This window comes from Myxocyprinus asiaticus, chromosome 30, assembly GCF_019703515.2.
Source record: "Myxocyprinus asiaticus isolate MX2 ecotype Aquarium Trade chromosome 30, UBuf_Myxa_2, whole genome shotgun sequence".
NCBI lineage: Eukaryota > Metazoa > Chordata > Actinopteri > Cypriniformes > Catostomidae > Myxocyprinus > Myxocyprinus asiaticus.
Window position 1 is genome coordinate 30,736,727 of NC_059373.1, and position 13,666 is coordinate 30,750,392.

The 13,666-nt window shown below is 38.2% G+C and overlaps 1 protein-coding gene across 1 annotated transcript in view; it reads left to right on the forward strand.

Moving 5' to 3' along the window:
* LOC127421261 (importin subunit alpha-7-like) overlaps nt 1–13,666 on the forward strand; it is a 37,242-nt gene that overhangs the window by 17,473 nt on the left and 6,103 nt on the right. Inside the window, exons 6-13 of the mRNA XM_051664147.1 lie at nt 3,582–3,713; nt 3,836–3,924; nt 4,087–4,186; nt 4,595–4,758; nt 6,168–6,246; nt 6,373–6,498; nt 6,707–6,834; nt 11,959–12,137. Coding sequence (XP_051520107.1) covers nt 3,582–3,713; nt 3,836–3,924; nt 4,087–4,186; nt 4,595–4,758; nt 6,168–6,246; nt 6,373–6,498; nt 6,707–6,834; nt 11,959–12,137 — 997 coding nt within the window. The remainder of the gene's footprint in view (nt 1–3,581; nt 3,714–3,835; nt 3,925–4,086; nt 4,187–4,594; nt 4,759–6,167; nt 6,247–6,372; nt 6,499–6,706; nt 6,835–11,958; nt 12,138–13,666) is intronic.

A 13,666-nucleotide genomic window follows, 5' to 3' on the forward strand; every position in this document is an offset into this window, starting at 1 on the left:
AAGAAACACAGCTGTTAACTGGTTTATTAATAAAATTGTTTTAAAAATCAGTATAGTCAAATATATACAGTGTGTATGTATGGTATGTGTGTGTGTGTGTGTGTGTGTGTGTGTGTGTGTGTGTGTGTGTGTGTGTGTGTGTATATACACTATATTGCCAAAAGTATTCGCTCACCCATCCAAATAATTGAATTCAGGTGTTCCAATCACTTCCATGGCCACAGGTGTATAAAATGAAGCACCTAGGCATGCAGACTGCTTCTACAAACATTTGTGAAAGAATGGGCCGCTCTCAGGAGCTCAGTGAATTCAAGCGTGGTACTGTGATAGGCCACCTGTGCAACAAGTCCAGTCGTGAAATTTCCTCGCTACTAAATATTCCACAGTCAACTGTCAGTGATATTATAACAAAGTGGAAGCGATTGGGAATGACAGCAACTCAGCCACGAAGTGGTAGGCCACGTTAAATGACAGAGCAGGGTCAGCAGATGCTGAAGCGCATAGTGCGCAGAGGTTGCCAAATTTCTGCAGAGTCAATCGCTACAGACCTCCAAAGTTCATGTGGCCTTCAGATTAGCTCAAGAACAATGTGTAGAGAGCTTCATGGAATGGGTTTCCATGGCCGAGCAGCTGCATCCAAGCCATACATCACCAAGTGCAATGCAAAGCGTCGGATGCAGTGGTGTAAAGCACGCCACCACTGGACTCTAGAGCAGTGGAGACGCGTTCTCTGGAGTGACGAATCACGCTTCTCCATCTGGCAATCTGATGGACGAGTCTGGGTTTGGCGGTTGCCAGGAGAACGGTACTTGTCTGACTGCATTGTGCCAACTGTGAAGTTTGGTGGAGGGGGGATTATGGTGTGGGGTTGTTTTTCAGGAGCTGGGCTTGGCCCCTTAGTTCCAGTGAAAGGAACTCTGAATATTTCAGCATACCAAGAGATTTTGGACAATTCCATGCTCCCATCTTTGTGGGAACAGTTTGGGGATGGCCCCTTCCTGTTCCAACATGACTGCGCACCAGTGCACAAAGCAAGGTCCATAAAGACATGGATGAGCGAGTTTGGTGTGGAAGAACTTGACTGGCCTGCACAGAGTCCTGACCTCAACCCGATAGAGCACCTTTGGGATGAATTAGAGCGAAGACTGCGAGCCAGACCTTCTCGTCCAACATCAGTGTCTGACCTCACAAATGCGCTTCTGGAAGAATGGTCAAAAATTCCCATAAACACACTCCTAAACCTTGTGGAAAGCCTTCCCAGAAGAGTTGAAGCTGTTATAGCTGCAAAGGGTGGGCCGACGTCATATTAAACCCTATGGATTAAGAATGGGATGTCACTTAAGTTCATATGTGTCTAAAGGCAGATGAGTGAATACTTTTGGCAATATAGTGTATATACACACACACACAGTACTGTGCAAAAGTTTTAGGCACTTGTGAAAAACTTTCAATGTGAGGATTTCTTAAAAAAATAATGACAAATAGTTTTCATTAATCAATTAACGTCATACAAAGTCCAGTAAACAGAAAAAGATCTAAATCAATATTTGGTGAGAACACTTTTTGCTTTAAAACAGCACCAATTCTCCTACTTACACCTGGACACAGTTTTTCTTGGTTGTTGGCAGATAGGATGTTCCAAGCTTCTTGGAGAATTTGCCAGAGTTCTTTTACTTATTTAGGCTGTCTCAATTAATTCTGTCTCTTCATGTAATCCCAGACTGACTCAATGTTCAGTGGGGGGGCTCTATGAGGGACATGCCATCTGTTGCAGGGCTCCCTGTTCTTCTATTCTATTTGCAAAAGGAATGTATGGGAGTATAAAATGTATATTTCCTATTGACACTAAAGTAGCAGATATAAATATCCATCTTAAGACAGATGTTTTTGTGAAACATCTTATATGCCTAAGATTTTGCACAGTATTTTGTGTGTGTGTGTGTGTGTGTGTGTATATATTATACACAGACTATAGAGACAGATGCTACAAGACTCAAATTAAATCCCACATAATGCTGTTCTTTTAATTGTAATCAAGCCCTAAATAAACGGGGGACTCTTATTGTGAAGTGTCTGTGCTTCCAGGTGCTCAATGACAGCTGATTTGATGAGTAAATGACTGATTCAAACTGCTTAGCTGAGCTCCGGAGTTCAAACACGTTTCGTGAATTTTTTGGCTAATTCAATAAAAAGAACCGGGTTCAAAAGAGTCATTTGTCCATAAATCGGACATCATGGCTAACTTATTTAAATTATACATTTTGTGTGTGTGTGTGATATACACTACTGGTCAAAAGTTTTGAAACACTTACTCATTCTTTATTATAATTTTTTTTTCACATTTTAGATAATAGTAAAGTCATTAAAACTATGGAATAACATAAATGGAACTATGGGAATTATGTTGTGACTAACAAAATCCAAAATAAATCAAAACTGTGTTATATTTTAGCATCTTCAAAGTAGTCACCCTTTGCCTAGAATTTTCAGAAATGTACAAAATGACATTTTCTGAACCAGCTTCTTGAGGTATCACCCTGGGATGCTTTTTAAACAGTATTGAAGGAGTTCCCATCTATATGTTAGGCACTCATTGGCTGCTTTTATTATTTGGTCCAAGTCATCAATTTCAAAAAGTTTTTTTTTTTTTTAATTAAATTTGATTTATAATGAAATAAATTAATATGGTGGCACAATTATATTTTTGTCTACAAAACTAATTTCAAACATTTAAGCATACGCCTTCAGATCAAAAGATTTTTAAGATCGGGGAAACATTTCGGTCAAGTGTTTCAAAAAAATTTGACCGGTAGTGACCATATCTGCATGATTTGGTGCACTGCACTGCTGCCACATGATTGGCTGATTAGATAATCGCATGGATGATTGTTGGTGCCAGACGGGCTGGTTTGAGTATTTCTGTAACTGCTGGTCTCCTGGGATTTTCACACACAACAGTCTCTAGAATTTACTCCGAATGGTGCCAAAAACAAAAAGCATCCACTGAGGGGCAGTTTTGTGGATGGAAACGCCTTGTTGATGAGAGAGGTCAACAGAGAATGGCCAGAAGGTTTGAACTGACAAAGTCTACGGTAACTCGGATAACCACTCTGTACAATTTTGGTGAGAAGAATATCATCTCAGAATGCTACTCTGAGATGCGGGTTGGCGCTGTTTTGTCAGCAAGAGGGGGACCTACACAATATTAGGCAGGTGGTTATAATGTTGTGGCTGATCGGTGTATATACATATATATTTTTTGTAACTATTTTAGTCGCAGTCTGGAGCCCTAGACTACTATTTTTGATTTAAAAACCCCATAGACTTGCATGGAGACTTGAGCTATGTCTGGGGACCAGAATATTTTCGAGACTTGGGGGGTGGGCTCTCTTGACTTGTGTCTGTAAGTAACCACCTAGCAACCACCCATAAAATCCTAGCACCTGCATAAACACTCTAGCATTTTGGTGGCACCACTCACATTGCTTTCAGAAAGTGTAAAAATCTAGTTTTTTAATTTTATACATTGTTGCCTTGAACTCAGATTGAAAATTTAAAAAGTGAGTCTCTCTTCCCCTCAGTTTGAGGCTGCTTGGGCACTGACAAACATCGCATCCGGAACATCACAGCAGACGAAGTTTGTGATTGAGGCTGGTGCTGTTCCCGTCTTCATCGAGCTTCTCAACTCTGAGTTTGAAGACGTAGAGGAGCAGGTGCTGGCATAGAATAAGTTATAGTGTTCGAAGAACAGAAATGAAGCAGTTCACCTGGTTTTGTTTGTTCTAAATGAAAATGAATCCCATTTTAAGCTGTTAATGTATAGTTTGTGTCACAGGCTGTTTGGGCTTTGGGGAATATTGCGGGAGACAGTGCCGTGTGCAGAGATTATGTGCTAAACTGTAATATCCTTCCACCTCTACTAATGTGAGTGCTTTTTTGTGTTAAGCAGATATAGCAATGAACTTGTATGTCTGCCAAAGCAACTGACCTGTTTTGAATATTCTCAAATGTATAAAAAAATAATAATTTCTTTGTGGCTGTAGATAAGTATAGATTATGTTTTCTTAAAATACTTCTTTCCTCCAGGCTGCTGACCAAATCAACACGTCTTACAATGACCAGGAATGCTGTGTGGGCCTTGTCCAACCTCTGCAGAGGCAAAAGTCCACCCCCAGAGTTTGAAAAGGTCAGTGTTTGCCTTGACTTGTCCCTCTTACTTGTTGTTTAAAAAAAGCACTTTATACTTTTCCAGCTGATGTTTTCTTGGTTGTAATGCATTGGTGAACAGATGCAGCCTTAGTTGGTCTGTTTATCTGCATGAATCATCTAAACCTATCAGAAAAAACCATCAGAGTGCCCATGCTATCTACAGGCATTTCCCCAATTATCACACTTGTCCAAATGAAAAAGATCTGTATAAAAGGGGAGCATTGAATTTTACAGCCAGTTACAATATAGACCACATTATTTTTTGTTTACACACATCTCAAATATAAGTGTACCACAGATGAAGTCTTTTTAAATCTAAATGTCATGTTTTGACTTAATCCTTAGACTTCATATTGAAATGAGCTCTTTTTTTTTTCTCTCGTAGGTGTCTCCATGCCTGCCTGTGCTGTCCCGTCTGTTGTTCAGCAGTGATCCAGACCTGCTGGCTGATGCCTGCTGGGCTCTGTCCTATCTCTCGGATGGACCCAACGAGAAAATCCAGGCAGTTATTGATTCAGGGGTCTGCAGGAGGCTGGTGGAACTGCTCATGTGAGTCTTGCTAAGAATATATGAGAACCCTGCTATTGTAACAACACTGTCATATTTAAAGACAATATGAAAGTGAATCACTTTAAATTTCAATAATTTTACACATTTCAGAGTGAAACAGAATATTAGTGTAGTCCCTGTGACTTGATTGTATCCATTGTGATTTGATAGGATCATAAAAAGTAGCCATGTTATTGGTTAAAGAGTTAGTTAAATTATTTTGTCATTTACTCACATTCATGTTGTTCCAAACTGTTATGACTGTCCTCTGTGGAACATACACTGACTAGGGACTGTCAAGCTCCAAAAAAAAAATAATTATTGTAGTTTTGCACAACTTGTACACTGGATTTACATTTTCTGAACTCATGTGATGGCTTTGTGTGAGGCAAAACAAAAATTGAAGTCATTCACTGAGAAACCTGGTTTCAGTGGTGGAAAATGTTGTTGCATTTTGAACAAGATTATGAAAACAAACTACCTTTTTTTTCTGTAGTAACATATACTGATGAATTCTGCACAAAAACAACCAGGACATTTAAGGAAGCAAATGAAATCATATTTGATTTAATGTTGTTGTCTTTAAAGGGATAGTTCACCCAAAAATGAAAATTCTCTAATCGTTTACTCACCCTCATGCCATCCCAGATGTGTATGACTTTCTTTCTTTTGCAGAACACAATTGAAGATTTTAAGAGTATGTCAGCTCTGTAGGTCCATAAAATGCAAGTGGATGGTGACCAAAACTTTGAAGCTCCAAAAAGCACATACAGGCAGCATAAAAGTAATCTATAAGACTCAAGTGGTTTAATCCATGTCTTCTGAAGCGATGCATCCGATCAGTTTTGAGTGAGAACAGACCAAAATGTAACTTCTTTTTCCACTATAAATCTTGACATCAGCATTCTCCTTGGCGATCTTTCTTTATTTTTAACTCGTTTACACTTCCTAGCGTCATTAAGCGCTCTGCGCATGTGTTAAACACTAGAAATCATGATTGTGCCTAGAAACTGCAATTGCAAGATGTACAGTGAAAAAGGAGTTACATTTTGGCCTGTTCTCACCCAAAACTGATTGGATCGCTTCAGGAGGCATGGATTAAACCACTGGAGTCGTATGGATTACTTTTATGCTGCCTTTGTGCTTTTTGGAGCTTCAAAGGTTTTGTCATCATTCACTTGCATTGTATGGACATACAGACCTGAAATATTCTTCTAACAGTCTTCATTTGTGTTCTGCAGAAGAAAGTAAGTCATTCACATCTGGAATGGCATGAGGGTGAGAATTTTCATTTTTGGGTGAACTATTCCTTTAACACCCAGTATAACAATTCCAAAATGTGTGTTTGGAGAATACTCAAATATGACTGTCTAAACTGTTTGCAACTTCTATTTCTTCTTTTCTCTAAGGCATTCGGATTACAAGGTAACCTCTCCTGCTCTGCGTGCTGTTGGAAACATTGTGACAGGAGATGACATTCAGACGCAGGTGTGTTCGTGTATGAGTGGATGTGTTCGTTAGGCTTAATGATTATGTCTTGTTTCAGGAGTAGGAGACTGATGTTCTGCTTCCTCCTCCCTCTCGTTCTCTCTGCCCTCTGGTGTTTCACCGTAGGTGGTGTTGAACTGCTCCGCTCTCCCCTGCCTCTTGCACCTGCTCAGCAGCGCCAAGGAGTCCATCAGGAAGGAGGCCTGCTGGACCATCTCCAACATCACAGCAGGAAACAGAGCCCAGATTCAGGTACACCCTGACCCACACTTCCACACCTGCTACCCGGAGATATATTCACTGGGCTCTGCTTGTTTATCATGCATGGCAGGTTGTGACTGCACCCCCAAAGCTTCAAAGGAATTAGCTTGTTTATAGTGTCTACTTTGGATTTATTTTTTGGATTTAGGGATGACATTAATTCTCTGTTCGTGTACTCACCCTTCATCTCTGTCTGCAGGCGGTAATAGATGCAAACATCTTCCCCATCCTGATAGAAATCCTACAGAAAGCAGAGTTCCGCACCAGGAAGGAGGCGGCGTGGGCGATCACTAATGCCACATCAGGTGGCACGCCCGAGCAGATCAGGTGAGCATCAAGTTCGCAGAGTTTAAACTTTTCCTTGATCTTTTAAAATAGGAGTTTAATATACACCGAAAACATACTGTTACTTTCAGAACTCCAAACTTCTGTTTAATACATTTAACATGACCACCCATATTTGCATGTCAAAGATGCCAAATAGAATATGGATAGATACTAATGAAAATTTAAATGTGGGAAAGTCTGCCAATCCTTGTGCTGTTCCTGACTGTGTGTAGCACCTACAGTTCTGCATAGCCTTCCAAAGGATTTCAGTATCAGGAAAGAGTGGCTTATGTTTATTTTTTTAAACAAGTCACTGATCATTTCAGTCCGATCTTAACCGTTTCTGTGGCACATTTTTTGTACAGATTGTTTTGAATGTGTCGCAATGTAATACAGACTTATCAAAGAGGCTGTTGTTGAAGAATGGGACAATTAAAAACTATTTTAAAGCCAACAAACCCTCCGGTCACAGGTGCAAATGCTAATGTATGATTGTGGTGGCATCACTTTCACAATGCCCACTTTAAAGTAATAGGTCAACCATTCAAATCATTTTGGCCAAGAACCACCCATTTAGACAAGAAAAGGTCGTCTGACCAGGGCTGGGGGATGTGGCAAAAAAAAAAAAAAAATATATATATATATTTTTTTTTTTCAGACTTAAGGACGATTCATGTCAGTTTTTCAACTTTTAAATATACTCCACTGAAAAGTAACTTTAATAATAATACATTTTAGTTTTATAGCACCTTTCCTACATTCCTAAAAGCAGCTCAAAGTGCTTCACAGTTGGAAGGATAAAAACATAGAATTCAACATTTCAGAGAAAGTAAATCGCATCACCACAATAAAAATAAAATAGTACAAAAAGAAATAAATTAAATGAATTAGAACAAATGTAGGGAAATCAAAATTAAAAACATACAAATGGAATATAATGATAATCAATAAAAAACATAAAATAGATCAATCAAAAGCTAGTTTAAAAAGATGTCCAAATGCTTTTTAAAAATGTAAATGTTTGGTGCTTGTCTAATTTCAATTGGTAAAGCATTCCAGATTTTTGGCGCATAATGGCTAAAAGCAGCTTCACCAGATCTCTTAAGATTTACATTACAGTACTTAAGCAATTTTGCATTTGAAGACCTCAAACTGTGAGTTGGAACATGATTCAAATAACTTGTTCTTTATTATAAAAACAAAACAAAAAAACAAACAAACAAAAAAAGTACACCACACAGGAAGTTGTCAACATAGTATAAATGTAAAATAAATTAAAATTGTATTTATATAAAATTACCCAGATGTTCAGAAATAATTGGAAATAATAAGAAAACTGCAAAGTCTACTTAAAAAAAAAAAAATCTATCTAGAAAGTTATCTAGAAATCAATACCTAGAAATGATCAAGGATATCTTGAGCATACTCGTTGTACTCCAAAAATGTATATTTATAATCATAAACCCCTGCAGATAATCAGTCCAGACATCAGAATTAAAATATTGGATAATATAAAGAAATCGCAATATGGCCTTATGCAATTACTTAACTGCAAAAGACTGCGTTTTAAAATCTGCATTCACTGCTTCAGTCAGTGCTGTGTGAGCATGCGGCACCCTCTAGGGGGTAAATGCGGTACATACTGAGCAGGTCAACAATACATTGCAACAGTCTGGTTCCGGAAGTAAAACTCTCATTAAATTTTTCCACAGGTGAATTGATTTTGAACGAATACTTATAAACATTTCAAGATAGACCTACCTTTTAGCTCTGAGGTTGTTCAACAATGGTATACTGTATGCTTCTGTTGAAGCCATCCGTCTGCATTATTTCAACTTCAATGTTTAAAAATCGTGTTTGATAACGGGATTCATGGTAAACAACTACATTACCCATGGTACAGCAAAGAATGTTTTACCAGTCAGAGAACTGCAGCCAACAAAGCCCACAAAATTTGCCTCCGAGTGACCGCCCACTCCATGACATAATCAAGTCGGTCTCCTTTCACCCTTAAACAACTTGTCTATTTGTACATATTGGAATATTTTGCATTAAATGTAAAATATATTGTTTCTATACTTACAATCAACAACCTAAAATCAATAATTTGACATGTTCCCTTTATATATATTTTTTAAATTACATAATTTGCAATGTTTCATGGTATTGTAGTTTGTGCCCTCATGAAAGATGGTAAGTACACAGCCTTGTACCTTTGTCTTTTTGTCAGATTTTCAAACACTTTTTTTTTTTTTTTTTTTGTCTCAAAACAAAGTTTGTGATGTAGTAATGGTTTACTCCTGAGCTTGTTGGTTTGGTTCATGGCTTACAATGCTTTTATGGAGGATTTTATGGAAAGTCTATAGAAATAATGAATGGGAAAAATACTTCCGAGACCTAGATGCTGAATAAGTTGGCGGGGCACAGTTGTGCTCTATATGAAATGATAAATGATTGTCATTACAATGGACCCTTTTCACAATTCTGGGTTTTGGAATGCAGAAGTGAATGATTGCAGGGTAAACTTCGATGGAGGTGAATGGGAGACCACGGCAAGTATATTTTGCTTACCATTTTCTCCAACAGCAAAAGAAAAATGCCACTATTACGTTTCCACCTCTTTCCAAATGAAGAACAAAAATAGAGAGCAGTGGATTATGACAGACAGAAGAGAGAAGATGGAAAAAATTGTCACTCTCTCAGCAGCCGAGTTAGAAGCCTCATCGCATCTGTGGTAACTCATTTTTTAAAACTAGTTCCATGGCAAAATAATACAAAGTATAATGATATGCATTTACACTAATTAATAAAAAAAAATGCACATTTAAAAAAGTTTGCTGGATTTACGCTGCTAAATAAGGCGTAAACGCGTCATCACATTGTGTGGAAAAAGGTTCACTCAGCTTGCCAAGTTTGTCCAAATGATTACTTCCCAAATGTTGGCTATAGATGCAATACACTTGAAAACATCACAAATCAAAGCAATAATTAGCGACCTATCTAAATCTTCATGGTAAAAGGAGCAGTGGATGTTTGATTCTCCCATTATAGCCTATCCATATGATTTGATATGAAGCACCATATCTGTCACGTAATAAACGCTTTATTATGGGTATTTAAAGGAAAGAAAGGAGACAATTCATCAACATGCGCACAACGCGAAGGCCAGTTATGATCAGATTAAGCCTGTGTATACAAGCATGATGAAGAAATTGAAATATTACTCTGTTGTCAAGTCTCTAAGTCTGTATGTTGTTAACCTGTTGCAATAATTTGGATCATGTGCAGCTGATCAGATTGGGGGCGTGAAATACTATGAACTAATTCAGCCTTTGGTGGATTGACGGCATATCTAACTATGGCATTCATATTTTTATGTGAAACCTCGATTCCTCAAAAAAAAAAAAAAAAAAAAAATTAATTAATTTTATAATTAATTGATCATTAATCGATAAAATTGGGGGAAAAGCCCAGTCCTGACAACATTTAAAGCAAAAGCCTCCATCACCATTTGCTTTCACTGTATGGAAAAAGAGTTGCGTCAACACAATTTTCACCTTATGTGTTCCATGTAAGTCATACAGGTCTTGACATGAATAAATTATGAATTTACATTTTTGGGTGAATTATCCTAGAAATGTTGTTCCAACTGCCTCTTCTAATAATCTAATATATGGACCAGACTTAATATTGATACTCAAAAATATGGCTTGTGAGACAGTTACATGACATCATTGGTTGACAAAGTACTCCACACAAATTAAAAAATAATCCAGTTTAGTCTGATCTCAGAAATAAATTCTCAAGATAGCTGCTCTCCATCATAAGTTCAGCATGAGAGTCCATTTAAAATGCTCCCACAATTCCTGTCTGGCCAAGTTGGGTGGTCATTAACATGGCACGGCACAAGTGCTAATCTTGGAGATGCAGACTTGTTCACCAGGGCCCACTTGGGATGTTTATCCAGATTGAATTACACTGTGGTCCTGCTTTCTCAGAAGAGTTTTCATGCTGTCTAGTGAGGTCACTTAGTCTGGAGGCCACACTGTTCTTAAAGTGAATTTTACAATGTGCAATTGTAGCAAATGGCTTCAGACATTGGTTAACCAGAGCACTGATACCATATGAGTTGATACATTAACTTTCATTTAAAAACCAAAAACAATGGTCAACAATAGCTAACACGTATTATTTCTTCAAAACATGCAGTACAAAATAACTAGATTTCCACACTGATACATGCTGCACATGTTCAAGAGGAAGTGGATGACCTGGAGAGTAATCAGAGACAATTTCTGACTAGTATTGTTGTTAAACTTCTGACCTTGGGATGTTTGGCTCGGACAGCAGTATTTGGCCAAATGGTTGCAGAGCCATTGCCCATAGCATCACTTTTATTGTTTTATCTTATATAATGTTGCAAGCCCTGTCACATGGCAATTAAAATAGGCATGACTTTAAAAATAAATGGCAATCATTTTAGTTTTAACAACAAAGCAGAGATTTGTCTGTCAAGTTTTAGATATTTATACTTGTACTCTCTCATTAAAAGGGCCTATTTTGTTTTAGTACTAAGAGAGCAAAACTGTCCCAATTTTTTTGCACCTTGATTCCTCCCATCAAAATTACACCAAAGCTGCAGAATAGGAATACATAATTTCCTGTGCCAAAGATTGTTGGTCCACGGATGATGTACTGTATTATGTCTTATTACACTGCTTATTACATATCTCTGGAATACATGATTCTGGTTGGTCGGTTGCAGCATTCTGCGGTCAAATGTTTTTGTATAATGACTGCTAAACTTTATAATGTCCCTGGCAACTAATCTTCTGCACAGTGCTGGTTTATATCTTTCCAGACTCCATGGTCTCTTCTCACATGATAAAATAATTTAATCTCAATATTTTATGTACTCGCAGTCAGATGGTCATTTGGCCAAAATAAACCACTTCAGGATGATACAAAACCCCTTTGATTCACATCACCGTCCTGATCACCCTGTCAGGGTTTATTTTGCAATTAATGACCAGCTGACTGTACATTTAAATGTAAAAATATGGTGAGATGCTTGTTGCTTTTTATTCCTCTGCATTCACACTATGTCCTCTTTCTTCTCTGTAGGTATCTGGTGAATTTAGCCTGCATTAAACCTCTGTGTGATCTGTTGACGGTGATGGACTCTAAGATCGTGCTGGTGGCTCTGAATGGACTGGAGAACATTCTCAGACTGGGCGAGCAGGAGGCCAAACAGAATGGCAGTGGCATCAACCCTTACTGCAGTCTTATAGAGGAGGCATATGGTAACATAAGTCATGCAAAAGACCCTTTATAAAGCATATGACCCAAAGGACTTGGCCAAACACTGTTTTTATTGTTAGTAGGGGAATGAAAAATGTGTGGTTCTTAATGCAGTAATAACAATGTAATTTAAGGTGCCTAAAGCCACTACACTACACGACTCAAGCTCGTCTCTTTTGATGATCTGAGTCGGCGACTGGTCTGTGACAAGAACATTTAGATCTCACGGTGGACGGTCATGTATTTTGCACACTCCTGCGACATGCCGGGACTAGTCGCTGACGCTACAACGGATTTCAAACCTGCTTGATATCTAAACGTCTTGTCGTCAGGTGTGCACACCGTCCCGACGAGTGAGAGACCGACAATAAGCCACAGCCAATTAAATACAGAGAGAGTGCAAGAAGAGAGCAAGCTATTTGGAAGCAGGAGACATCACCCACATTTCTATACCCACTGTCATTATTATTTTCAGTTCATCCGTTCAATAGGACGATGCTAAAGTCCTCCGTAACAGGGCCCAAACTGTTTTGAGATTTGACCACTTTAAACATATTGGGCTCATAGTAGGGATGGGCATGAGTACACGAGTGCTTATTTTAACAGACTATATTATAACAGCCTATGTTAATAAATAGACGTTGGAACAAGACAATGCAGCAGCCAAAGACGTATGACATATACGTACATAGTGTATTTGTACATGTCTATGTGTCCCCCTCCCTTCGAGTACTTGAGTAGACAAAATGACCTTAAAATACCCATCCCTAGCTCATAGTGCCACAGCAGCTGAGTGCCGCATAATAAAACAAGAGTTTAAACTTTGCCGGTTACATGCGGATTTAAAGGGAAATAACCACACAATAGGAAAAAAAAAAATGTGTGCACTTTTTCAGCACTTTCTCTTTTACTTTTTGCGGTTTATTGTCATTCAGTATAGGGATGTGCGGAACAACTCATTTCACTGACGTTTAAATGAAAATGTTGGAGTCGACTAGTCTAAAAAGAAACCAACCTTCAGAAAACTGTCAAAAATATTATGTTTATGCGACCCTTTTAAAATACTCTATTCCAAATCCAACACTAAATTCAGCTGAAAAGAATACAGGTTTATCTATTGAAAACAACTGAGTGAATAGCGCAACCCCAATAGCGTTTTCTAAGTGGAATTCACCAAGTAAAATTTACTAAACACATTAAAACAGTCAGGACATTGTTGAAAATAATTCACAGGTAAGCTAAGCCAAATCTACAAGAGAAAAAAAGTGCTGAAAAGTTGCACGTATTAATCAAAAGCATAAATTTTTTTTGATGAGCAAAATTAGCACATTGACATGTTCAGGTGAAAGACGGGACTTGACTCACCTGAGGCGGCTATCCTGCGCTTGAAAAAGCCAGCTCGACGGAAAAATAGCTTGCAAGCACACAGATATAAAGAAGACTCAAATGTGGAAACAGCAGACTTTCAAGCCATTGTTTCGGAAATCCACTTTGCTGAGTTTTCTTGTCTAGCAAGAAGACATTTTCCTGC